The 27,313-nt window shown below is 53.8% G+C and overlaps 1 protein-coding gene across 1 annotated transcript; it reads right to left on the reverse strand.

Annotated features, from left to right (window-relative positions):
• Window positions 1-904: 904 nt before the first annotated feature.
• PLEKHN1 (pleckstrin homology domain containing N1) lies at window positions 905-25,751 on the reverse strand. The gene is made up of 15 exons (XM_050909653.1): window positions 25,672-25,751; window positions 23,865-23,964; window positions 17,900-18,046; window positions 17,441-17,521; window positions 15,892-15,979; window positions 12,367-12,491; window positions 10,707-10,856; window positions 10,227-10,307; window positions 5,853-5,922; window positions 5,208-5,362; window positions 4,368-4,562; window positions 3,549-3,809; window positions 1,820-2,032; window positions 1,511-1,559; window positions 905-1,098 (listed from the first exon to the last, which is right to left on the reverse strand). Exons 1-15 carry the CDS (start codon window positions 25,749-25,751, stop codon window positions 905-907), a joined length of 1,989 nt encoding a protein of 662 aa, XP_050765610.1.
• Between the last annotated feature and the right edge of the window lie 1,562 nt (window positions 25,752-27,313).

Here is a 27,313-nt window from a genome sequence, read left to right on the forward strand (position 1 = left end):
TGTGAGCCCAGTAATGTGCAGAGGGGTGGGAGGAAAGGACGCAGTTCCCTAAGAGAAATCGAGGGCATCCTTTCCAGGGAAGACCTTGGTAAACACAAGCCACTTGGCATATTTGCTGGCAGCACATTTCTTGATTCCATCTGCCAAGGTGTCAGGCTCACAATATTGCAGGTCACCACCATGGTTTGGAGCCAGCACTGGCAGGAAAGAATTTTTTTGCATAAAGTGGAAAGAACATCCCATTCTGCCCAGATCTGGATTTCTCCTCCATCTCTGTCAGGTAACTCTGATCTTGCAGGAAGACAATCCTATGAGCACAGCTATTGCTACCAACCTTATATACCACGATGGGGCACGTCTCATGCATCTTTGCAGACGTCAGAGATCAGTGGGGGAATGTTCGGCTTAACAGCTGTTCTCAGGGATCAGTGGATCCTCAAAGTGACCAGCTTGAGGGCTCTGGTAAAAAGGAAAATGATCAAACTAACCCAGCCACCAGCCAGCCCTTTTCTTTGGCCTTTGAGTGACTGCTCTGGCTGAACACCCAGTCCCTTTTATCTGAGGGAGCCTGACCAGCTTTTTGTTCTTCCTTTTATTTTCAGGGGGGCAACGCTGTTCCCTAGCCAGGGCTCCCTGAGCTGGGGTAGCCACAGAGTGCGCTCCTTAGCACGGCACACACGCTGCTCCTCCAGGTCCACAGAGGCTGTTGCTTTTGTGCTTTGCCCCCATCCTCAGATTTAGGGGAGAAGTTTGAGCTCTGGACCTGCCAGGACATGGGAACCAGCCTTTCGCAGAGCAGGGCCCTTCCCTTTGCTTTGTATGCCCCAGGATCCTCACACTGCAGGGAAGCCCAGTGAGAAAAGAGCCCAGGGGCTTTTCTGTGCCTGGCTATGGAGGCCTTCGCTCAGGCCTGGTAAAACTGCTGGCCGGGTGCTGGGGAGGCATGCGGGGTGCCCGGCTCCTTCGCCTCTGCTTCCCACAGGTTGTCATAGCTGAAGTCGCTCTGGAAGCTCTGGAGCTCGGCATAGTCATGGTAGGCTGCAGAGTCACGGTGCGGGCAACTGGCCTCTGGCAGGTCGTAAGTGCCGACATTCCTGTCTGCAGAAAAACAGACCAAAGCGCTCAGAGAGCTCATGAGCAACCCAGTGGCTGCCTCCTCCTTTGCCAGCAGAGAGTACGCACAAGGGTCAGCAAAATCGCAGTCCAGATGCAACTAGATCTGGGCAAAGCGGTGGAAGTGTGCCATAGAACAAACCGCAAGCCCCCGCGTGTGACGGGTGGCCAGAGCCAGTGGGCAGTGAGTGGAAGCCAAGACAACTGCCTCCACCAGACAGATGCAGGCAAGGGGCAGGGTGACAGACTCGGTCCCACCACGGGGAAGCAGGAGGAAGGAAGGGCATGCGTGAGTCCCTGCGCTCCCTCTCAGCCCTGCTTTGAATGATGCTTATGGACACAGACACCAGCGAGGCAGGGTGGGCTGCAGCACCCAAGCAGCCTCCCAAGGTCTCACCTGGTGGCTGCAATGAAGGGCCCAGATGTTCCTCTCGCAGAGCAGAGATCTGAAAAGAAAGAGACGCACTGATGAGGATGACTTAGCACTGCAGTCCTGGGATACTGCATGCCAGGGAATCAGCCCTCTGTTGGTTCCCCCATCCCTGCTCCCCAAGATGCACCCCATCACAGAGCAAAGCGCTCAGAGCCCTGCAGTGACCGACCGCTCTTCCAGCCCGGAGAAAGGCAAGGTGGGACCCCTGCACCCCCGTGTATTCCCCTGCAGCCTGCACAGCATGGGACACTAGGACTGCATTTACAAACTCACCTCTTCAAGATAAGAAGCATCAGCAGGAGGCCGCAGCTGGAGACGGCATGAGGTGCCGGGGGTGCTGTAACTCGGAGCTGCAGGCACCTCTCTGCAGTGACTGCTGGGCAGGGGCTGGCAGTTCCTCTTCTGCAGAGAGAGATGCTGGGGTACCGGGACGGCTGGGCATCCGTTCGCCTGTGCTGAACCCGTCTGTCCGTGACACTGCAGGAACTTAACCAAAACAAACTCTAGATTTGATACCTGCAGTGGAAAGTTGGGCAACACTGACTGGCTGCTCCCCACCTGTAAGCCAGCCCTGCTACGAACTGACTTAGGCAAAACAAGGTTTTCTGCCTGCCTTGCAAATTCTACTCCATTCCAATGCTGAAGGCCTTAGATGGGAAAGGACGAATGGCTGCAAGGTCCCTCGCAATGACCCACAGAGGTAGTGGAAGTTGGCCAGATGTGAAGGTAGTAGGATGAAACCTCCTGGCAGCTCAGGGGACGAGGAAGGACAGAGAGCAGTCAGGAAGAACCCTCTGAGGGAAGGGAGGACTTCAGCAGTACGGGGGATGCCAGCCACAGACTCAGAAATAGTCTTTTCCCAAGAGATGCGCAGAACTAGAAATGTAGCCTTCAGTAGGCACTCAGTTATCACAGCTGGAATTTTTGGGGGTGGATAAAGTGATCTCTGTGTCTGACTCATCTCTAGTTTCTGTAGACTGGATCACATCTCAGTCTCTGCCTTTGTTTTGCGGTTTCTGGCTCTTCCTGGGATTGTTGTGACACTGGCATCCAGCGATAAGACAGGGGAAACCTGTTCCCCTCTGACTCTGTCCTGGCTTGAAAAAACAGAGAACTATGCTGTGCCCTGCCCCACCCCAAAATGCAAGCCTCGCGTTTCCACATCCCGCTCAGGCAGACAGCAGGAAAAGAAATGGCCCGAGGCACAATTTCTGGAGCCAAAAGCCTGTGTGCTGAGTCAGGGCCGTGACCGGCAGCAAACGCGCAGGGTACCTCTTCCAGGCAGCTGGAGCCTGCCATGCTGCGAGCGCTGGGGGAGCTGGGCGTATAGGGGTCAGCGTACAAGGGGGAGCGGGGCACGGCCGGCTTCTCCAGGGAGCTGGAAGCTGTCGAGGGCTGACTTCCCACCAAGCTCCATCTGTTCAGCTAAAAGGCAGAATTGAAACAGGAACATGACATGCTGTTCCCTACTTGCAATTCATCCCCAGGAGGGCTTGGAGTGGGGAATCTCCCTGCAATTAAAGTCCCAAACGCTGCTCAGCCGTGAGGGATGGTGAGGCTGACTCCCGACTGTAGCTGTCTGTGCTAACAAGGGGACTTCCCTGGGCGTAAGGCAGATGCACACTCATTGAGGGGAGGGAAACATGGCATCACACACTAAACCACTGATGGACACATGCTGGAAAGCCCTCAGAAGAAGAGGCTGGGTCCTATGAATTAATAACACTCCTACTTGCAGAGCACTGGTGCTCGTGTTGCCTCAGGAATCAGTGCCCAGCATCTCAGGGCTCCAAGAGACGTTGCTCCATTTGCCATGTTTAACCTCACCTCCCATGGGCCATTTTCAAATGGAAATGGGTTTCACGCCTGCCCTAGAGCACCTGCCAGGACAGCTATCCCTGCAAGTAGCACTGTAAGGAAAATGCGAACCGTGCACCAGTTCCTCTGCTGCTTGACCCTTCCCAGGCAGGAGGGCAGCCCCACCGCGTCCCAGCCCCCTTACATTGCTCAGGTCCAGGTGTGGCAGGGGAGCTGCAGGGTGATGCTGCGAGCTGTGCGCGGAGTACGGCTCGTTGTACACTGAGGACAGGAGCTCGCCGTTGGGGTTTTCGGGAATGAGGCTGCAGATGGTCCTCTCCGTGTCCTGGCTGGGCAGCTGCTGGCCGCAAGGCCCACATTTGCCCTTGGACTTTCTGGTGCTGCCGCCCCTCCGCAGGTCCTGCGCGGGCAGCCCCGTGCTAGGCCAGTTGGCCTGTGCCAGGCACTGAAACAAGAAGACAGACCCCAGAGCTGGCTCTCCTCAGGCCAGCCCCAGGTACACAGACCCACCTGCAGCCACTGCAAGGCACTCCTCTGCTAGGGCTGCTGCTGCGGGCATCGCGCTGCGCTCGTGCATTGGCATGGTCCTGCGGCCGTGCCCGTGCCCCACGTGCTCCTCCCCACGCATGCACACACCCCTGGACGTACAAATGCTGCACAGGGTCAGAGCAAAGGCCTGCCTAGCCCATCACCTCCACCCACCCGTGGGCTTTTGCTTTGGGATTTCCTGACCTTTGAACAGCCCCATTCGCCCTTTTGCAATCTGTACCAACAATCCTTATGCAGGGTGGAGTATTGGGATGGGACTCTTCAGCAGACTTTTCCCTTATCAGCAGTAACAAAGCTGAGCCAGGACAAATACAGGCTCCAGGCATGGATTTGCTACACCGCATAGCAAACTGACCACCCAAGCTCAGCCCATCCGGGCACCTGGATAGACCGCTCTGCTCAAAGGCAGTGTCTGTCCCCACATGCATCCCAGGCTTTTGCGGGGTTCACTTACATGGAGAGGCTGGGAATAGCCAGGGGAGACGGGGTCTTCAAGCACCTTGCTCTCAGGCATCAGCACGAAGGACTGTCCATCGGGGAGAGAGCCGCTGTTCTGGGAGAGGTGTGTCAAGGTGGCCACTCTCCCTCCCGACGCCCAGGAGTTTGTACGGCCATCAGAAGTGAGCGACCCTCTCCCGCTGCCGGCAAACTAGATGGGGGAGAAGAACAGCGCGTAGGAACAGCCCTCTGTGTGGCCACAGGCACATCCCTCCCCAGCCCCATCTCCCACCTGAGCATCGCTGGGCCAGCCCAGCCCAGCCCTCCGTGCCCACATGCCAGGGCCAGACCTGGGTCTGGGCTGTGCCCGCATGGGGAGCAGCTGCCCAGGGCAGCCGTGCCCAGTGCGGCGGGGTGTGCTGCCCTCTAGGGCTGACAGGGCGGCTGAGTCTGGCTTGCAGGGGTGACAGGGGTGAATTAGGAGGGCTCGCAGTGGGGAGAAGGGTGCTCAGGCACCCTGACCCCATCCTGGCTGCAGTGCTGGCAGGGTGGGTCTCCCCTTCCTTGCAAGACCCTGTTAATGTCCTTGTGCCAATGCCTCACTGCACAACACCGTCACAGTCTATGGCCAGGGGTCTGCTTTTGAAGGAATTTAATATAATATATGCCTATATAATATAATATAGGGCTTCAAAATAATTTGCGGAGATCAGCAACTTCATGACAGTCTTCAAGCATGGGACTTGAAGCAAAGTCTGCTGTGTCACAAGAGTACTCACACGTGGCCAGAGACAGGACAGATGGGAGTCCTGGGAGACATCTATTGATTACCATGCAAACCCACAACATCTGTTACCTGGCCGGGGTGTGGCAGCTTTGATCCCGAGAAACTCTCTGATCCGGAGAGGGAGGAGTCGGCATTTCGAAACTGGGCTGTTTTGAGACAGTAAAGCCACTCCTGGTAATCATCATAGCTGCGGCAGATCACCCGGATCGAATTGATTAGTCGGCCTGTAAAAACATCACTCACTGCTGTTACTGGGTTTGACCGACAGTCTGTGTTGCTTCCTTCAGAAACACGGGGAATCCCGTTGCTCCATTCCTCCCCACATTCTCCCGGGATCTGGAGACCCTGACACCGGTGCAGGGACAACAGGAACGCTCTGCCTTCAGTGCTGACCATTTGCGCCTGGCTGCATGTAGGACAGGGGCAATCACAGCCCAGATCTAAATGAGGGGTAACCTCTGCAGCCACGCTGTGACAAGCACACCCCTGGTGCAAGCGCTGCTGCCGGCTCACAGCCTCTTCCTGCCAGCAAAACCGGGCCCTGTAGCACAGCCAGGCACAGATGGTCCGAAGATTTCCAAGCAGTCAGAGCTTGGGTGCCGACATGAGCGAGCACAGCCAGGAAGATGGCCACACCAGCTTAGCGAAACCAGACCGACCCCGGAGACCTCTGTGGCTGCCGCTAGCACACCCCTCGGCATGCCGGAGACGCACCTTCTATTAAAAAGGAGGTTTTCTCATTCTCTTCAAAAAGCACTTGGATGGCGTTGAGTGGCAGCTCGCCCTGTCGGAGAGAGAAGCAGGCTTAGGACCGCACAGCTGAGTGCAGCTCACAGTCCGTGCCGTACGGCAGACAGGCGGAGCGGGGAGGACAGCGTGGCTGCCCCTGCCCGCTTGTGGGCTGGAGCCTCTGCAGGCACCTGGCTCCCGAAACTCTGCTTCCACAGGGGCTTTCCCGTCAGGGAAGCCAAGAGGCTTTAGGAACCTACTGCAAAGTTTTGACAGCTTAGCTGGGAGCACGAGGAGGGGAGCCCCCAGCGCAGGGCCAGCGGTGAGGATGGGGCGAGGCTGGCAGGAGCCCGGCTGCTCTTCGTGCGGTGTGGGAGGAAGTGCAGCTCAGCCCCGCTGGCAATCCCCTCGGGGTCCCCTGTGGGGAAGGGGAGGAGGAAGGGGAAGCTCAGAACCTAAATCGCCTAGGCCAGGTCTGCAGGAGACGAGAGGCACCCAAGCTGCTGCTGATCTGGGTGAGGACTCGAGTACCTCTATACTATCATAGGTGTGGGGCACAGGCATGTTGGAGAACTCTGTCTCCAGCAGATTGACTCAGCCTTGTCCCTCCCTGCTCACAGCTCGCTCTCCCACCACCAGCCTTATTGCAGGAATGAAGTCTCTGAAGCCAGTGTGACTGCACGAGCCATTTCTGTAAGCCTTGTCCTTACAAAGTCCCTCCTGACATCTGAGCTTGGAAAAACACTTCTTCCCTTCTAGTTCTGTTTTCAACAGTTTCCCATGGTTTAATGGCTGACTTCTCCTGAAAATTTTGCAAACATGGTCCTGAACGAGGTTTTAGTTGCTGGATTGGGACTTCCAGACTTGCAAACAGGAATCCTCACAATCCATACCCTGCAAAGCCTTACAAAGACAAGGTTGAGCCCTGTAAATGCCAGCTGGTGAAACGCGAGCTCTTGTGCTATACGGCACAGTTGTGAATGCCACTCCTGTGATCAGAGTGGGGTTTGCCCCTGGCAGGCACTGCATGTATGCTCCTATTAGCCGGGAGCTGAGGCAGAGAAGCTAAAGCAGCCTGTCCCTGGAAAAACTGGAGTTAGAAGATACCATGTGCTATTGCCCTAAGTGCAATAGTACCTTTGCATGCACATCCACCACTGTCCTCTCTGCCATCACCCGGTGTCCCTTGGCCATCCCCGCATCTGCCACGGGCATTGGTCTGTGCCAGGTCCAGCTCTCCTGTGAGCTCTGTGGGATGGGCAGGAACAGGACTGGCTGTTCCAGACCTCTTCTGCTCTGCTGCCTGCTGCCAGATGTCCTTTAAGTGTCATCACTGACAGTTTAATTCTCTGTGATGGGCAACCTGGCAGAAGTGCCAAGGGTTTGTCAACACTGAATTAGGATCTAGGTCTCCTCTTTATTTGGGGCTCTGCAAGTTGAATTTTCCTTACAGAAATGAAACAAGAACAGTCCTGCGAGAGCAGCTGAAGCAGATTTTGCACCGGAACCATCTCACAGAGGAGCTCATTGCTTTATTTCTCATCTCTCTCATTCTCTGAGCAGAGGGAATCCAAGTGACACATAGTTTCTTTGTTCCTTAAGCCCCTGTTCACCTCACCTGGATGTCACCCTAACCCTGTCTGTGGGCACGGAGCATGAGGCAGGGGCAGCTGGTGGCAATGGCCCTGGAAGCAGCTCCTGGCCAGGATGGCAAACAAGGGTCTGGGGAGAGCTCAGGAAACGAAGTTCCCACCTCACGCCACTCTCCCCCATGCCCGGCAGCAAAGGAAGCACAGAAAGCAGGAGCGAAGCCCTGTCATTTAGCCTAAGGTCCTCTCAAAAGGTGCAATCGGTCAGGATTCATTTGCCTAAGTTTATGGGCTGCAAAATAAGGTGTCTCGCAGAAACGCCTCATCATGTCCTCACTGCAAAGCTGTCCCAGCTGCATAGGCTCTGGGGAATGTGGCCGACGTGACAGCTTTGCCACAAAGGAAACGTGGAGCTCAACGGGGTGTCCGTGGCTTGTGCCGGCCAGCTGCCTCTCTGCAATAGCCTATGGGCACACGCAGGCTTCTGTGGTATTTCTCCTGCACCGAAAGTGATTTATGGGCTGAGCAGTACAGGAAGGCTGACCTTGGGAGGGAAAGCTCATGCAATGCCCCGTGACTCGTTTTCCCCTGTTGCTGTAAGAAATGGACTTTGACGCTTCAGCTGGCGCAGGTGCTGCAAGGCTGCGTGTGGAGGGGGCCAGCGCCGCCTGCTCCTGCCACTCCTCAGCTCTCCGGCACATTCGAGCAAGCCCTCCTGCCACCACGAACGACCGCACAGGGCTTCCGCCAGGCGCCCGGTGCTCCGTCCTCCCTAAGGCAACAGCCCCCTGTCCATAGGAGGGGGCTGAAACACCCAGAGGCTAGAGTCCCACCTAGGGAAGCGCAGCAGCATCCCACAAATAACACGCACATCGGCTGCAGAGAGCCCCTCCAGCTTTCCCTGGGCACCGTGTGAACCAGCCCTCCCCCAGCAGCTCCCCCCTTGCTGATTTACGCCTCGCCCAGGGCCTTTTCCCACCAGCGGTGAGCCAGAGCCTGCTGCTTTGGGTGAGCCCCATCCCGGCAGGCTCGGCCCCTGCCTTCCCCTTCCCTGTCCCACACACAAACTTGGCAGCGGCAGCTCCTGTGGTTTGTATGAAAGTGAAGAACAAAAGGGCCGGGCTATTCCTTCACACACAAATTTTAGGGCTCAGCGTCTGCTCACAGGGAAGGGAAGTTAATTTGCAGAAGCCCTGGGAGAAGGCTCCTGTGCCCTGACATGCCTGTGGAAAATCAAGTTCCCACTGCAGTGTCACAGGCTGGTGAATCACCTCCTGCCTGCGCTCGGCCGCACAGAGCCCTGCCATTACCCCAGCGAGCGAGACGCCCAGGGACCAACGCTCATGCACCGTGGGAAGGGAACATTGCATGGACAGGGCAGACAAATCTGGTTTAAGGTTTCAAAAGAGATGAGTTAATCTGAGAGCCCAGCCCAAGGTCCCCTTACATGGTGCCCCATTCCCAGGAGCTGCGAACAACATGTTCCCGAAAACAAGCTCTGTCTGAGGTGTGTCACACAAGCCACCAGCTGCTGGAAAACACCCTCTGCTGTTGCACTGGGGATGGAGGAGAGCTCTGACTGGCATATGTCCCTCCTCACACCCCTTCCCGTTGCAGTCACAGCCATCTCCTCTGGCCAGGGAGATGCTCTACGCAGGTCTTCCCAGGGGTAGCCCCTGAATTAAAAGCAGCCTGCATGGCTCGGGGCCTGATGTGGACAGGGTAAAATCATGTGAAGAAGGACCCCAGTGAGTTCACGCTGAATTTCACAAGCCTTCAATCTCTGCAGGGTTTCCTTGTCACTGGCTCCTCTCTCAGTGACTAAGAAGGATGCTGCTCCTCTGGAGGAGCAGCTCAGCTCTGCTCCACCATGTGCCGGTGGTGCTGCACATGCAGGTTCACAGACAGTTCGGCGCTCTTTTTGGCACATTTGTTCTAGCACGGGAAAACAGGGCCAGAAAGCACAGGGCTGTTTAATAGCCATTGCAATGACGTCTAAGATGGATGTTGGCAATCAAGTTTAAGGGCCATTCAGACTGCAGGCAATGCGAATGCAGCTCCCAGGGCCCACAGTGCCACTGCCTGTCTGTGCTGAGGCTCCCAGCATCGCTTCTACAAGCAAAGACACACTAGTGGACTAGAGAAGCTTGTCTCGCATTCCCTGGGGCACTCAGGCCTCCATGTCCTTGTTGGCCCTTCCGCTGGCATGCCCAGACATTGCTCAGGGCCCTTGTTCCACAGAGGGAGAGAGCAGCAAACGCAGCGCACCAGCAGTGGCTTCTCCTCTCTGCCCGCCAGCCAACTAGCTGCCTTTGCCCTTCCCCACGAGCATCAGATGCGCTGCCTGGATGCTACCTGCTTCCAAGTGGTCCCACAGAGCGGTGCCTGGGAAGCAAAGCCCCCGCAGGGGCAATCTCTGGGGCTGTTCCAGCTCTTGTCTCAAGCAAGCGAGCCAGGCTCTCTGCCAGCATAACCACACAGAAACATGCCAGCCTCCCTCCTCCCAGAGACTCAGATTCCTTGGCAGCCAGCTCCTTTCCTCCCGGGCTTTTGTAGGAGGGCAAGGTGTTTCTCATGGGAAGATAGCTTGCAACATCCCTCTTCCTGCTCACCTGCCAGCTGGCAAGGGAGCAGCGTGGAGGGAAAGCCCTTGCCAACACGAGGAGCGCAAGGGAACCCAGGTGGAGGGAAGCGACAAGCCAAAGAAGTGCTGAAATAGCCGCTGCGGATGGGTGAGAGAGAGCAGGAAGGTGCTCCAAGATGAACTTACCTTAAAACAGAGGCTGTTGCGCTCTTCAGATACTATCACCAGTGTAGACGGGTAAAGCACCAACAGCCGGTCATGCTGCTCCTTAGAAAATAAAGACGAAGAGGGTTCCCTGTGAACAGCCAGACAGGGCTCAGATCTGGAGAGCCCTTTACTTTGTCTCTCTGACAGCAGCCTGAGGCAAGGGCTCTGGAAACAGCCGAGCTGCTTCCCTGCAACAGGGCTCCACGGGAGATTCCTGCCAGCTCCAGCTGCCAGCCCTGTCCTGCAAATGCTTATGCACGTGCTGTCCCCAAGCACCACTGCTGGGCCACCGGAGCAGTAACAAACCTTTTTCCATTTACCGGGATGTGGGTAAAATGACCCTTCAGGGACCCGTTGGATTAGTGGCAGCAGGTCGGCAGGAGTCTGTGCTAGTCACTCCATCCATTGCCTTTTCTGAGCCATGCTGACAGGAGGTTGCTCCCCAGAGACGTGTCCTACCTGGAAAGGCAGATGCTGAAGCTTCACTTTGGAAACACAGAGGACATCGCCTAGGGATTCCCGCTGGGTCCCTCTCCACTCCTGGACAGGCATGTTCTGCACAGACCACCGCAGCTCCTCCTTCCCAATGGAGCTCTGCTTCCAGTCGTTCTAGGGACAGGAGCAGAACTGAGAAGCAGGGTAGACATGCCTTCCCCTAAGAGTTTAGCTCACACATGGCCCATCTCAGGACACTTTTCAAGTGTGGCAGAAGCAGGAAAGAGTAAATAAATCTGTGCGGGAGCCAGTTTTCCAGCTGGGACTGAATAATCATACTTGGTACCTAGCATCTTCTGTACATTGCCTTTCAAAGGGGAATACAAGTGGCGAGATGGAGACAGGGAGGGAAGTAAAACACCCTGCAGAGACTGGAAGAGAAGACAGGTCTCTTGAATCTGGTCCTGTTTTCTAGGCCCCAGTCCCAGTCTTCTCCTCCTCCATATGTTTTGTAAACTCTGGATAATTGCACAAGCAGCCAACTGTGTGAGAATTTCTCTGAACCAGACCCAAACCTCTGACCCTTCAGAGGCTGTGGTGGAGGCACCTCTGGGTCGCAGGTCTCCCTTTCAGCACACACGCCCTGCCAGGCCCTCTTGCAAAGCCTTTCTTTTTGCACCCTTCCCTTGCAGGAGACTGCACAAAAGGCAAGCTCCAAAATTAGAAGCTGTGTGCGCACACACACACAGCAGAAATGCAGGAAGCTGTTGTCAGCTCTCAGCAGTACAGAGCACCTTTGGGGTTGCCATTCGGACTGAAATCCCACACTCACTCCAGCGCTGGTTGCACAGACCTAAGGCCATCTGAACACAAATACACGGTTCCTCCACGGGCAGAGGAGTTCCTAAGCAAGAACATGTCTGTCAAGTGTGGGTAATTAGCATGTCTATCCATGGTTATTTTAGGGGTGGTGGAATAACTAAAGGAAGTGAGAGCTGTGAGGCGTATTGCCCAGGGCCAGCTCTAGGCACTGGCAAACAAGCAGGTGCCTCGGGCAGCAAGCAGCCGGGGCCACACAGAAGCCCTTGCCATGCTGCTGCCCTGGCGCAGGGCAGTGCTCTGGCAAGGCTGGTACGTGCTGCTGGCGGAGAGGGGTCAATTGCCATGCGTCAGAAGGGCTGAAATTACAGACTGTGCACAGCCCCGGCAGCTGCTGGAAGTGGTACGAGTGGCACCAAAACCCCTGTGCGCCACGCCAGAGGGGCAGCTCCCTGACTGATGTAGTGAAGCACTCAAGCAGCTGGCCTGGAAAAGGGGGATTAGTCCAGGAGTTAACCCCACACCTCCTGCCAACATTTTGAAAGAGCAGCAAGCACAGCAAGGAGCATTTGGAAGTGGACCCAGAGCCCCTCTCCCTTTCCATCCCCAGCCCTCTGCTCAAGCTCGGAGGAGGCAGGCAGAGCACCATGGGGCACTCAGGATTCTGGAAGAGGAAGGTGTTAGGTGAGCGCCTAGAAGTGTGGCAAAAATGGCTGAGAGAGGCTGGCTGCAGAGATTATCCCTCCCACTGAACGCAGCAGGAGCAGTGCAGCATCCACCCAACTGGCCCAGCTTCCCCGGTCATTCAGCTCTGAGCCCACAGCATGGGAAATGGCTGCGCACCTCACCGTCCCAAGACACTAACCTGAGAGAGGAAGGGCAAGCCAAGGCTTCCTCCATTTAGCTGGATCTGTTTCTCCAAGTGATAAAGCCACTGCTTCAGCTCTGACTCAGTAGGGCAGAACACGATAAGGGGATTCAGCAGAGGACCTAGGTATGCGAGACACAAGATGAGCTGAGCAGATAAGGGCACCAACTGCAGCGTCAATAAGTAATCAGCTGGCCAGAGCTGTTATGCTCGGCACATCACACCATGGGTTGCCTGCGAGTGCATTGCTCTGTTGACATCATGCTCCAGTCCTTCCTGCCACTACCTCGAGGACATTGCCTCACATCAGGCTGCTGGGAAGCTCCTGGGCAGGGACTGCTCCAGCACCTTCTCACCGCCTGCTCATGCAGCCACATCTAGCACTGACCACCAGTCACTTTTCAGTCCAAAACGAGGCCAAGAACAAAAATCAAAGACAGTACAAAAGTCAAGCTTGAAATCAATAGACAGATTTCAGCTTTAAAAGTCCCCAGCAGTTTGTGAGAAGCATCTCTGCAGGCAGAGACTATCACAACGTGCTGCTGCAGACAGCCTAACTCAATGCAAAAGTTTCATGGTATTTCTTAGTTTCACTTTGGCACTCAATATGTAGAACCGGTAGCTTTCTGACACTGTTTATTTACTGCTTCACCAAATATAATCTGTGCCAGACAAGCTGAAGCTGCTCTCAGACATACTCTTGAAGGGAGGAACAGCCCTATATCTTGTTGATTTTAATGTTTCCAGCTATCATTCGCTTAGTAGCACGAGCAAAAAAGTCTCACACACCCTCTGCTAGTCACTACAGACATAACCTAGTGACGTTAATAATCATTTCTGGCAGGCTGCAGAATGTATGTTATGATTAATAATTTACCAGTGATCGCATATTAAACCATACTTAGTGCATGCTCAGTAAGATCTGGCTTTGCGGGACTTGGAAGTATTCAGATAAGCGAGTGCACTGGATAAGCATGATACTTTGCCCTTCTGAGGAGTCTTTCATCCCATAATTCCTGCATTATTTATGAACAACAGTTAATTAAGACTTTGAAACACCTCTGTCAGGAAATGCACTGATACAGACAAAGCAGAGGTGGGGAAGCTGAGGCAGAGACTCCCTGAGTGACTTCCCGTAAGTCACTCCGTTCAGATCCATTACAGTAATTAGGTATCAAGCATTACTGGGCATCCAAGTGTCTACGTACCATTGTGGCTCTGGAGTTCCCTTGTCTCCTCTTGCCTTGGTTTCCCTGTCTTTGCAATGGGGATAAAGTGATTCCCTACTTTATAGAGTTGCTAGGAGGGTATACAGGTGCTAGCGTTCTCTAGATATTCTGGCAGCTCTGAATACTTCTCCGGGCATCCAGGCCCTTATACAAACAGCAGGAATTTTGCTGGTAGGGCACGACCCTTAACATGGCACTGCTTGCTCTGCCACCTCCTCTAAGGCCAGCCTTTCAGACGTATCCTGAGGGCTGTTGGCGTTGCCACATCTAAACAGGGCCCCAAAGGAAGAGAAAATGAGAAAAGAAACTCCTGCCTAAGCCTGAAGCCTGAGCCATGCCTGAAGCTCATGCAAGGAGCTGCTGGGGAGGCTGTGAACCAGAACCTGAAAGGCTGCTGCTAGTTCAGTTGCTGCCATTTCCCTCAGCCCCAAGGGCACGTTTGCGGCAGTGCCATGACACAGCCACGCTGAGCAACCTGTGCCGGCCCTCGTGCTCTTTTCTTCTGCCCTGTCCTTCCTCTTTTCCTTGCAAACGCTTCCAGAGGAACATTGGAAGCAAGAAAGCCCCTTCCCAGAGCAGCAGCAGTTTATTCCCACCCAAATCTCTCTGCCTGGAGACACTAAAAAGCTGCAACATTTGCAGGTGAGGCAGAAGTAACTCAAGGTGCTCAACAACTTCATCAGCATCAGAGGCTGTGCAAGAGATGAACCACAAAGCCAAGGTGACGGCCACCCGCCGTCCACTTCTCCATGCCAGTGCACCAAGGGACGGCTCTGCACGCTGCCGGGCTTCGTTCTCATGCTCCACCTCCACACCTTCAATGATCGTGCCAGCATCTTCTGACGTACTGAACTACCCCAGAAAGCGCAGTTCATGGGGAACTACTGACGCCACAGGATTTCACAAGAGAATGGATGCGTGTCTTTTGTGTCTCAGAGTCATGAGACAAAAGACTTCCACCGTGACCCTGTGTGGAGCCGTGGACAAGGCTCTTATCCCCTCCGTGCCTTGATTTCTCCCCCTCTAGCAGAAAAATAAAACTGCTCCACTGATCTCCTGGCAATCCTAAATATCACTACCTCCCTGGTTTCTTTGTGTCACTGCTTCCTGAGATGTACAGCACTCTCTGTCAGAAAGGCTTTGGTTTGTTCTTTCCCTAAGCAGGACACAAACCCAACAAAGCTTGAAGCAATTTTCCACCCAGCCACACTCCTGCGTGTTTTAATACAAGCAGAACAAGTCCACCCACCCCAGTGCAGACGCCCCTGACAGGTTACGCCTGGGAGAAGTTTTCCTTCATTTTACAGACTCCCAAAGAGGGTTGGAGAGCCCTGCCTAGTACAGTGTTACAAGGCCACAACTCAGCAGTCCTTAAAATTGATGGGTCATTTGTACCAGCTCCTTTTTATAATTTACGTAATTTTTTTGTTTGAGTGGCCATTGTATAACTTTTTCTCTAACTGAGGACACCAGAGAACATAGACAGTGGGCCTAGGACACAAATGAGCTTTCTTGGCTCTGTATCGTTACTGGGTTATTTACTTACTTCTGTGTACTTCATGCTTTAACTACTACTCTTGGGGGCTTGCGACTGCTGTAATTCAGCAATGACTAAGCCCAAAGAAGCCTCCAGCCAAGCTGCAGACAAGTTGTTATCCCAGGAAAACTTTTATAAAGCAAAATCACTCAGAGAAAAGTTTAAAAACCTTGTGGAGGCAGGAGTGCGGGTGAGGGAAGAGTTGGTGAAGTGACATTGGGTCCTGATAGCACCAGCCGGGCATTATTGGTAGAGGCAACTCACCTCTCGGCACTGTTGCCCATCCTGTGTACTTGAGCAGTGCCGTACATCAGCACGCACAGCCCTGTACGCGTGCCTGCTTGGAGTCACTCCCTGGCCTCGGGGCTTATACAGCGATGAGAGGTGGGAGAAGGAGTTTTATTCCATTCCTTCATTCAAATGTGGTGCACAAAGAGCAAATGACTGGGCAGAGGTGGGAACTGTCACCATGTGCCCCGACTACTAACCAGCTGGAGCACAGGACCATCCTTCCTCTGCACTCCCTATCCAGTCCCTTCCCTGCCTGCAGCCCTGGGCATCACTGTCCAGGTGTTTAGGAGCAGGCAAGCCTCGGAGGGAAAGATGCAAATGCTGGGAGGAAGAGCTTCAGCTCTCTGCAACCTCTTTCCACAATGTGGTTCTTCTCTGGGACTAGGTCAGAGCAGGACAAAGAGCAGACAGTCGTGATTCATACACCCTCTGTTCTCTGTTCAAAGCAAACGAAGAGGCACCAACCTGCAATGCGGAAAGCATGATCCTCCTGCCCAGCGCTCTTCCCATTCTCAATTTCACACACATTCAGCTCTTTTAAAGGCAGCAGTCCCTGCATAAGAAGAACACACCATTATTTTGGGGGGCAGCCCACAGGCAGGCTCTGCCATTTATGTCCCTTTGCCATGGGAGACTGGAAGTCCAGACTTGGCACCAGCAGGTTGCTGTGGCTCACAGTGTTAGACTGCAAAACGTTGCTCTGAGGGGAAACATTTGGGACTTCGATCCAGCACCGGCCCCAGAGGCAGCAGGTTCAGCAGCTCCCTGGGCTGCGTGGGGCCAGTACTGCAGCAATCCTCTGCCGTGCTGGCAAGAACACTTTCTTTGTATTCCAAGTCTTTCAGTTTTAAGAGGAACCTCAGCAAAACAATGCTGGTTTAACACAAGAAAGCCAGAAGACAGAAATGACCATAAAGCAAAACTGAGCTCTCTGGTTTCTATATGCCAGTTCTTCAGAGTCCCACTATAACGAAGCACAGGAACAGATGACAAGTTTGTGCTCCCTGTCTTGGGCTTTCTAAACAAGGACTGTAAAAGATGCTAATTGCTGTAACGTCTAGGGGCCAGTACTGGCACATTAATTCCTTTTTAATTCCTCTAGAATTAATAAACAAGGAGCTGTTTATAAAGTAGATGGGAGATTTTGTAATATTGTTTGTATTCTGACATGTGTCTTTTCAGTTGAAGGCTGGCTTGCTGGATGACTCGAGAGATTGTATTGGCATATTGCATTAACCTCAAGTCACCCAGAAGACAATAAATCATTTCTAAAAGGAACGAATTTTACGAACATCTGCAAAACAGCCATGCTCAGTTTTAGTTACTCACTCAGTATGGAGGGAGAGCACATTCAGGGCTTCCTGTTTGTTCGGTTGTGATTTTTTGGCTGCATGTGCAAAAGAGCCTATTGTTTGTAATTCAGCAGCATCATCAGGTTAAAAGATTGATGAACGGTTTGCCAGGATAGCTCCCCAAGGCTGCTCTCAGTTTTTTCTTTCCACCCTCTCCCACATGCCTCTTTCCCTGCCCTGCAGATGAAGAACTCCCCCTTGGTTCAGAAGCCAGGGCCAAGTCCACCACTGGCACCAAGGCCAGTGGGATTTTGAGCAATAGGAGCTCTGACCCTTGCCAAGGCACAGCTCTCTGTGCTTGGTGCCCTACACAAAGATAAGTCCAGGTAGCATAAACGCCTCCCATCCCTGGTCCTGCCTGGAGCCCTGCACAACCCCCTATCCCACCTCTATGGGGTCCTTTATCTCTGCCCACAGACAAGGCCAAGGACCCAGGTGAAACTGAGGTTGTTTGGGTACAGTCCTTAGGAAGAAATGCTCTCTTCCCTCAGGAGCTTGGCATCCACGGGAAGAGACTTGCTGAGATCACCTAGAGGAGGCCAGTGGCAGCCCCAGGAGCAGAGCCCCCTGCCCTGTCCTGTCCCGTCTGCCCAGTGCTCCCAGCTTGGCCATACTGCCCAACTCCCCAGTGCTTGCCCCGGTGTGTCTGGGAGATGCCCTACCTGGTAGGTGAGTCCGTTGGAGCCCGCAGACTGGAAGTACAGGTAAGACTGGAACAGCTCCAAGAAGCAGTCATTCACCTCCTGCAGAAAAGACACGTTTTGGGGTTTATCTCAGGACACCTTCCTCCTCCCAGCGTCCCTCTGCATCTCAGACTGATCTGTGCACAGAAAAGCCAGCGGTCGCTTATCCAAGGGCCACCACCGCATCTCTGCTGGTGGATCTGCTGCCAGCCTGGCAGCTGAGCACGGAAGCATGGCCCAGGTCGCCACTGGGAAGGGAGCCGGTGGGCGCCAGCCGGTACCCATGCACCGTGTGGTGGCAGAAGTCCCTGGGCCATGCAGTAGCCCGAGGAAGGCTCCGTGAGTCCCATTTCCCAGAATTACACTTTACTTCCCAGTCCTGCAGGGTCACTCTGTGCCTGGGAAGAGAAATGCCCACAACCAGGTGCCGCAGCTTACCTGGCAGTGCTGGAACTTAAACTTGACCTTGGAGTAATAGATCATTTTGCCCAGATTCCTGACAACCGTTTTCCTTCGTCCCTTCTTGAACAGGCTGGGGAACCTCTGGTCCAAGTTTTCTTTCTGGTTTTCCTGGTTCTGAATATTCTGTACCAAGGATTCAGGAAAAACAAATCAGAGCCAGTGGGAGGTGGGGGCCTGATGTCTGGAAGAGATGTTCCCAGAACATCTTCCCAGAAGGGCTTCCTCAGAAAGGAGCCCTGGGCAGGTGCCCGGGCAAGGCTGTTTGTTGTTGGGTCTCCATGCCAGCGTGGAGCTGGGGTTTGGTTACTGCTGGGAGGCTGTCCTCCCTAGGCAGGGGGAGATACTGACCTAAAGGGAGGTTTTCTGGGTTGGGAAAGAGGGGGTGCAGAAGCACATCCTACATTTAGGGTCTCCCAACTCCACGGATGACCTCCTGCCATCTTAATCAAATTTGCTGGAACAAGGACCGATCAAGGCTAAGCAAACATAGCTTGCCTTCCACTGGGGTTAGTGGAAAAGTTTTCTTTGCTCTAGTTCCACCTGGATTCCTCAGCTCTCCCATCTGCTCAGATCCCTCGGTTTCTCTAGGTGGAGTCTGTTGTTTCAGGTGCCCAGACAATTTTGAGGCAGAGTCCCGCAGCCATAAAAGCAGCTGCAAGGCACTGAGTCGTGAAGCCGCTCACTGTCGGTGCAAAAAGCTAAGGGAAGCCAGCAAGCACTGCGGGAGAGCAAGGGCTGACGTGGGAGGGAGACAGCACTCAGGGCTGGGGGGTTCCCTTCTTTCCTGCATTCTGGTTATACGGAAATTCTTCCTTCTGTGCAATCGCACAAACCCACACCCCTATGGCACTCCACTGCTCGCAGCCCAGGGCTGCTGCTGCACTGCCTGGATACTGCATAAATCCCAGGACTGAAAAGCTCTCCCTGCAGTTTCTCTGGGAAGAATGTTTTTATTTCTGGGGGTTGGTTGATTTCCTTGGGGAGAAGGGAAGGGCTGTATCCCAGCGAGGCCACGGACACCACTGATTCCCTCCAGGTCTATACCCCACTTGCATATCTGAGTCTTAAATGTCAGCTTTGTTAGACACGTCACAGACTCTGGGTATTCATTCCCAAGCAAAAGAGAAAGGTAGGCGGGAGATGCAAGGTTTGCCCTGCTGCTCAGTCACCAGGCTGTGAGGCCACCTTGGTGGCACCCCACTCTGAGTGTTGGCGGCTGTGTTTCCTGGAGATACTTCCAGCGAGGGCACGGCCGTGCTGGAGCTGGGAGGCAGGGTGTAGTGGTGGCATGTGGCTCCCCCGGGGCTCATACGCTTCTGTCCAAACAGCATTTCCAGGAATGAGGAGGGAGAGGGCTGCCAGGGCTCAGCAGGGATCGAGTGACAGTCCATCACCCCGCACTGCCAGGGGCTTCCAGCAGCCAGCGCTTCCCCGCCGCCCAACCTGTCTGGCCCGCGTGTGCCCGCTCCCAGTGCGCCGTGCCAAGGAGACAGCTGCGTAAGCCCCATGATAAATGAAGAGCCAGCAGAGCTAACCAGATCTGTCTTGCTGGGGCCTCCATGACTCACCCCTCCGGCATGAGATTAACCCCTCTCCTAACCATGCCAGGGACATCAGCAGCGCTCAGGCCAGAGGGGAGCTGGTGAACCAGTAACAGGAACCTAATGCTGTCGGGACCCTTTCATCTGCAAAGCTTGGGGTTCCTTCCAGGGCCTCATGGAATTTAGGTAACTCTTTTTAGGACACAGGTTAACCCCTTCTCTGCTGAAAGTCTCCCTCCAGCTTTTCCAGCCGGCTCCAGGCAGTACCCATGAACACGTACCCAGGTCCTCCCCTGGAGGTGGGAACCTGCTGGCTGCCAATTAATGGTCTCACTGAGAGGCAATTAAGCGTAGGAAAAGATTACATTTGTGCTACAAGCTACTGTCAGAACAAAGAGCAACTGATCACCTGACAGCTGTGGCAGCAATAACAAAACACTGCTCGGATAAGGGCAGCAACCAGCAACAGGGAGCGGGGAGAGGATGAAGTAATGAAATTACGGACACAGCGATAAGCAGCAACGCCAGCTACCAGCTGCCTGGGTGATGCTGCTGCCTGGAACGTGGCAGCCAAATTCCCCAGTAATAAGTAAGGCCCCAAGAAGCAAAAGCAACCTGGGAGCTGGCAATCCAGCAGCAGTTTTGACAAAGAGCTCAGCCACCCACCAGGTTCCACAGGGATCCTCCCAGGGTCGGGAGGGAAAGGGAGAGCTTCCACTGCCACTGTTCATGTGGCAAGAAACAAATTAAATGGAATACCTCCCTCTCCCAAACAAACATCTAGCAACCCCAGCTTGCAAGGGCTTGCAGTAAGACTGAGAAGACAGCTGGATTTAGTGGCTAAGCATGGGGGCATCTCCAAGACCATGGACAAAACGGGATCACGTCACTGAAATCTCCTGCCGCCCCTTCAGCTGCAGGCTCCCACGCAGCAGGCCTCGTCCGCCCGTGCCACACCAGTCTTTCAAGCCCCAGCAGTCTTATCACTCATGATCAGGTATTATGGTTTTGCAGGAAGAAGTGGGACTGTTCAGGTCTTTTTTTTTTTTTTAATCAGGCAGGTCTCTCCTGTTTTTTCCTAGCAATTTTATGTCCTTCACTGGGGTGCCACTGTTAAACCCCAAACGAATACAACATTTGCATATGTGCAAGGAGAACTGCCCTCACAGCTTTCCACAGCTTCCTGCCCACATCTCAGGAGAGCAGCAGCAGGGAGCTGGAGACCATTAAATCCAACAGCTAGCACAAGTCCTCGGTAAAAGCAAGCACAGCCTGTTCGTGCTGCACCAGGGGCAGCAGTGACGCCCACCTCCTACCTCCTGCTTTTCATTCTAACGCTGCCCAAGATGGTCACAACCACAATCCCTGTTTTTCCTGCTGCGGAGCTGAAGCTCAGGGAAGAGCTGTGACTTGGCCGGCCCACGGGCCAGGGTCAGACGCCGGTTCCCAGGCAGCGTGCAGGCAATGGCACGGCTGAGCGGGCTGGCAGGTGGCACGGGCAGACAAAGCGGCCACAGCTGCCACCTCCAGTTCTGTGGTTTTCTCTGCGAGGCCACTTACACTGGGTGGCACAGAGGTGGCATCAGACACCATCCTGCCCTGGCCACAGAGGGAGCCTGGGGAACTGGGCATGAGCTCATCTGTTTTGTCCATCTGCAATTTCTATGGTTTCTTTGTCCCCCACTTGGAGAAGCAGGCTGACTAGCGCTGGCTCACGCTTTCTCACTCAGAACAAAAACCCTTTGTAAGGTTGACAGCGCTTCCCATAAACTCCTGATCATCTGCTTAGGTACAACAGCAATTTCCCAGGATGCAGAGGACTTGCCTAAACCCAAGCTCTGGAGAAAACAGCTCCTGCCGAATCTCAGATGTCTCTGGGCTCAGACCCACAAGTGCATCCCTGCCCTCTCTGAGACAGGTTTATAGCCACCAGCATGGCCTGCATCTGGCCATCCCTCAAAAAGCGGCACTGGGAGTCCCGTGATGTCCTGTGAGGGTCAGGGACCAGAGCTGTCACAGCCTCCTCCACGAGTGTCACTTATTTCCCTGGCCCATGCACCCCCCGAAACCACGGGGATACCTCAGTATGCAGCCAAAATGAAAGGGAACTAGCATTTATCATTCCTCTGAAATCCTCCCCGGCCAGCTGCTTACTCCCCTAGCTGGGTTGTGCTGGTGGCAAGCACTCTCCTCCCCCAGCCCCATCCTGATTAACACTGTTTCCGTTAGCTCAGCTATCCCGCTGGGTTTGAGGCAGTGCAGATCATTGGAAACCTGGTTTCTCTCAGGGTTTGGCGAAGCAGCGGGTCTCTGGCAGTGCAAGTGCCCTGACATGTTCTCTCGCTCTCTCCCTCTGTCTCGGATGCCTCATCCTACAGGTAGAGCAAGTTAATAATTAACCTGCCTCAGCCCCTGCAGACCCCAGCGACTCCCAGCTGAATCACTAACCCTGGCAGCAGGAAGAGCTCAGCCTCGCAAGGCTGGTGCCCTGAGGCTCCAAAAGCTGCTGTTTAATGATAAAAGAAGCAAATGAGAAGCACCACTCTTCTGGCACATCCTCCCCCCTCACTTTTGCTTGGGCTTCGCAGAAGCCGTAACTGGGAAGTATGGGAAACAGGACAGAAGGCTGGTGGGAGCAAAAGGCGCTGGCTTTGTGTGCCAGCTGCCCGTGGCAGGGTCCAGAGGTGGCCTGGTTTTCAGGGATGTCACTTGCCCCAGTCCCAAACTGCCTGCCATGGCCAGAGGTTTGGCAACCCCATCTCCTGTGAGATTGCATTGGAAGAGTCCCATGCTGACGGCTCCTCTCTAACCTGGCCAGCAGCAGCAGCGGGTCACCTCCCGCTCTCGGAGGTGTTTCTCCTGAAAAGACGGGAGTGGGAAAGGGACCAAGCCAAGGCTTTCTCCAGGCCACACAAGAAGCTTGTGGCTGAGCAGAGAGTTTGAATCCCATCTGCCCCAGGCGAGGGTAACATCTAAACAACTGCTCCACCCTCCTTCCTTCCCTGAAGAGATCCCACACTCTCTTGTACTCCCCAATGAATAATCTCTCGGTGACCTTTGTTCTGTCAGCTTGCAGGATTTGTTTTCCAGGATCCGCTAACGTGACAGCTCTCCTTGCTTCCCCAGGGGAAGTATCCAGGATCTGTCTGGGACCTGGTCCCGTCAAGTGCTGCCCAGCCCTTCTGGATGCTGAGGGCATCAGCACTCCAGCTGAGTCCCGCAGGGAACCATGCCCGCACCACATGTCCATTACTCTCATTCACAAATAACAGGCAGGGCTGTGAAACAGCCCCAGTTCTGCTGTGCTTCCCACCTGTACAGTTCAGGACACATTCCCCAAGCGAGAAGATGGCACTCACCCATGGCCACCTCACGAGCCAGGAGTAGGATCCCAGTCCTGCTCCCATCTCAGGCTCACATGAGGAAAAGCAAAGGTCCTTTGGGTTGGAAAGGGCCAGCCCGGGAGCAGCTGAATGGGAAGGGACTGCAGGGTCCCTGCTTGTGGGGAGCAGGCATTTGAATCTCTGCAGCAACCCAAAGTACATGAGCAGGGCTGCTTAGAACTGGGTCCTGCAATACACCAAGCTCTTGACAAGCAGCTCATCACCAGTGAAATACACCTAGCCAGCAGCTTAAAACCCAAGAGATAATGTCCTGCTGCCGACCTTCTCTGAAATTACCTCCAGCTAGCTGTGAGTCTCTGCCTCAGTTTCCCCTTCCCCCATATCCATATAGCCTATTTGCCATGCAGTGGGGGAGATGCATGCACAGTAGAGCCCAAGAGGCCCTGAAGCTCGGTCCATATCCCTGGCCCGCCCAAAGAGACCGAGCAAACATACTGGGGTTCATCGTTTCACCTCTGCTTTCCCTGAGCAGTGCTGGGAAATGGGCCATATGGCCACAAGGCTGGTACGTGCCTGGGACAGACCTACCCTTCCTGATTACCTTCCCAAGGCTTATTGCTAATACACTGCCTGCTCCGTCTCATTCCAGCGTGGGAATGAATCATCGTACCTTTGAATGCTCGCTCTAATTTTCCCTTCCTTCACAGGCTACACAGAAACAAAAGAACCAAGAGCAAAGGGGCGTGTGAGATATTCCCACCATGCTGCCTGCTTTGCTCTCAGCCCAACCCTGCCACCCCGTCACATGTTTTGGCTGATGGCAGGTCCCCTCAACACCTGCATGGGGACCCTGGAGCAGCTAGCTCTGCTGCTGTGAAGGGCACAGGGCTCATCCCTTCCTGGGCTGAAGGCATGACCTCCATCTCCTTGAGACAGACCTGCTGCTACCCCCAGATTCAGACCCATCGTCCCTCTTATGCACAGCACTGTCCTTGGGGTGGGTGGGAATAGTCTCTGGGAGCAGTGGGGAGGGGGGTTGGATGTGTTTGTACTTGCCTTTCCTGGAATATACTGCAGGATTTTGTCTGTGGTTGTATCTCTCTCCGGCCCTCCTTCCATACCAAAAAAGCTGGGCAGTTTTTTCTTGCCATTTTGTCTACAGAGGGGAGAAAAAAACCAAAACACACATGCAAACACAGATCTGGGCTGATACATAGTGAATTCTGCCCAGAAATAAGGAAGCCAGAAAGCTAAGTAAGCAATTTGTCACAGGCTTTCTAATCATCCCAGCCCAGCAAAGGACCGATAAACAGCCTGGGAGAATTGTAATGAGGTTTGTGCTGCACTTGTTGGTGTTTTTTTGCTTTTCTAAATGTCTTTGCATAACCAAACGATCAGCTAGGCTCATCTGTGTCTCCAAATCAGCGGAGGGACCAGATGTTCCATTGCAAAATACAAAGACCAAAGCCAGTCCTGACAACTATTCCAAAGCTCCTGGACTGGAGGTGCTTATGTACACATACACCAACAGATATGCACAAACAGGTTTTATTTCTATCTTTGTGGTTTTCCTCTCTTTCCTTCCACTCCCAGCAAGGCCCCCAGCTTCTCCTTGCATGCACACCATTAATGAGCAGTTACCGATACCATTTAAGAAGCACGGGGACTGCTTTGTTGGGACTTCCCAGCAGTTGCTCTCTTTCAAACAGATTTGCAGCATTTAGTTCAGCAGAAACCGGGCTTATCTCCACGGAAAGCCAGGAGTGTGGGAAGCCGGGAGTCAGTGGGGACAGGAGGTGCTCTGGGGCTTGGCTGCTCCACTGCAGCTACCCGCTGTCAGCCCTCCAGGGTCCAAATTCCCCAACTGATCCCCTCTCTTTTACCCCACAGTAGCTCCACAGACTCCTACAGGTTTGCTCCCAATTTATGGCAGCACAGGAGACCAAGGGGACAGTTTCAGTGTCTCGTCTTGTTTAGAAACTCCTCAGCCTAGCAGAGTTTATGGGGTTTGTCTCAAAGCCCAGCATGTGTGCTGAACCCCACATAGATGGGGCTGGCAGGTTTGTGAGGAATCACCCTGGTTCCCGACAGAGCTCCTTTCCAGCCCAGAGCACTCAGGATGGGGAGGGCTCTGCTTCATGTACGCTTAGGTACCGGCAGCAGCACCGTGACTGCGCTGATGGGAGCACAGGCAGGGGGAAAGGCAGTGCGCAGAGAAGCTTGCTCTGCACTCCCTGGTAGGCTCTGTTTTGGGACAGCCATCCATCGCTGTGGTACCTGAACGCTGCCCTGGCCAGCCCAGCACCAAAGTCCCCAGAGGATTTCACAGACATTTTCTGTTGTGTCTTCCTTCACGGTTACCAACGCAGGTCAAATCGTATGGGCAGGGTGTTGGGATCTGGGGCTTTCTCTCTACAGTAAGAGGAGTGTGAATGTTGTTTTTTCACAACACAGCACCGCCAACACTGGGCGTCGTGAATAAAAAAACCCGCAAGTGAAAACAAGGAGTGTCAGGCATTCTGCACCTTGCCCTGCCTGTCCCACAGAGGAGAGTTTTAATTTTCAAAGCGAAATGAAATAAATCGCGTTTCTCCTGGGGGCAGTGTCGCTGGGATACTCCGCCGGCAGAGCCCTAGAATTCCTTCCCAGGCACTTGTGGCAAGCTGATCGCGTTTGGCACTGCCCAGCACCCTGCGAAACCATGCAAAAGCCCGATTCTGCTGAGCATGTAAATAACTCCTGGGTTTCCCAAGCGGGGCTCAGCTGCTAGCCCAGTTCTGCGTGGTGCATCGCACGGGGGAAAGTCAGCAGGGAAGCCAGCACCACTTGAAAAGCAGTCCAAAGTAAAAGCAAGCGTACTTACTCTTTCTTCAGCGAAGGCTTCCTTCTGAAAGAGCCTCTGAGCCTCCCAGGTGCCTGAGGAACACAAGTTATGTTCCCCATGCCGGCAGCGACTGGAAGCGCCCAGGAGCAGCGGGGAGCCAGGGAGGTTTGTGTGTGTGTGTGTGTCACGCAGACGCTCCCCTTCCGCCCGCGGTGACTCGTGTGGGTGTGGGCTGTGCGAGCCTTTCGGCGAGGTTCCCTGCTCCTGCTCCTGCTCCTGCCCCTGCCCCTCTCCCCCGCCCCGCTCGGGGCCGGCAGCGCCGGCGCTGGGAGGGGCGAGCCAGGTGAGCGGTAGCGGCCGCGGGCCCCGGAGGAGGGCAGGCAGGGCAGGCAGGGCAGGGCAGGGCAGGCAGGGCAGCAGGCTCTGCCCGGGGGGGTGCGGTGGCATCCCCCGCAGCAGGCGGGAGGGCTCCCCCGGCGAGCCCGGCTGCGGGCGGGCTGCCCGCCTGGCTGGCGGGGTCCCTGCCGCCTCCCCGGGAGCCTCTCTCTTTGCCCCGTCCCGTCTCTTCTTAGGAGAAGCTTGGGGATTTCTCGATTAACAAAACGGTGCCCTCAAGGTGGGCGAATCCGGTCTTAGACCTCCTTTTCCCTGTGAAGAGGAATTAACCACAGAATTAAAAACCCAGCGGTGCTTAGATGCAGTGAGCGACCACAGCACGCTAACACTTCTTACCAGCAAACAGGACGGAGCTGGAGCCCCTAATAAATGCATCTGGAGCGTTTTTCCAAAAGGAAATCGATCACTGTTCAGGTCAGCCGGAAGAAAAAAGGATGCAGAAAGATAATATCGGTGATTATTGTTTAAGCATTCTGCGAGGTGTTCAAAAGGCTGCACTCAGAACAGTTGTTTTACTTAAAAAGAACCAGCCTGGATTAGAGGTGAAGTGAAACAAACAGTATAAAAATATAACAAATAAACAGGGGAAAGCTAGTACATATTGAAATCAAGGAATTACGGAAAATTGATAAAGGAAGCAAAGACCAAAAGGAGACGTGTATGACCAGCAAAACTAAAGGAATATTTATAGAAGAAATGCTTTAAAAGAAGGCAAACCAAAGATTCCTGACCATGGTATGAGTTCCTTAGTGTGTGGAAATAGAAATAATAATAGTGAGTAGTTAACAGAAAAGCTAGATGCAGAATAAATATTTCTGTTCTATGGATTGAAAAAAACAGGCAGTACAGTCACAGGAAATGACAAAACCCTTTTCATTCCATGGTACTGCAGGTGGCTGTTAAAAAGCAAACACAAAACTTAGATGCTCTGGATCGGAAGATCCAAAGAATTCGTATCCAAGAGTTTTACAAGACCTGAACAACAAAGGTCTTGGGTCGCTGCTATTCATTTGCAGTAACTCTTGCAGGACCATGGAATTTGCAAAGAAACTGCATAAGTTACTGGGGATACCAATATTTCAATGGGTAAAGAAGACCATCCCGGTAATTATGGGTTTGTCAGTTGACACTGATTCCTAGGAAAATGATATAACAACTGTTAGAGAGTTTGATTACTTTAAGAATTAAAGGAGGAGAATATAATTAATACAAATCAACTCAGGGTTATGGACATTAGATCTTGTCAAACTAATTTAATTGCTACCACATTTGAAAAAAATCAGAT

Source organism: Gymnogyps californianus, chromosome 21, assembly GCF_018139145.2.
Source record: "Gymnogyps californianus isolate 813 chromosome 21, ASM1813914v2, whole genome shotgun sequence".
NCBI lineage: Eukaryota > Metazoa > Chordata > Aves > Accipitriformes > Cathartidae > Gymnogyps > Gymnogyps californianus.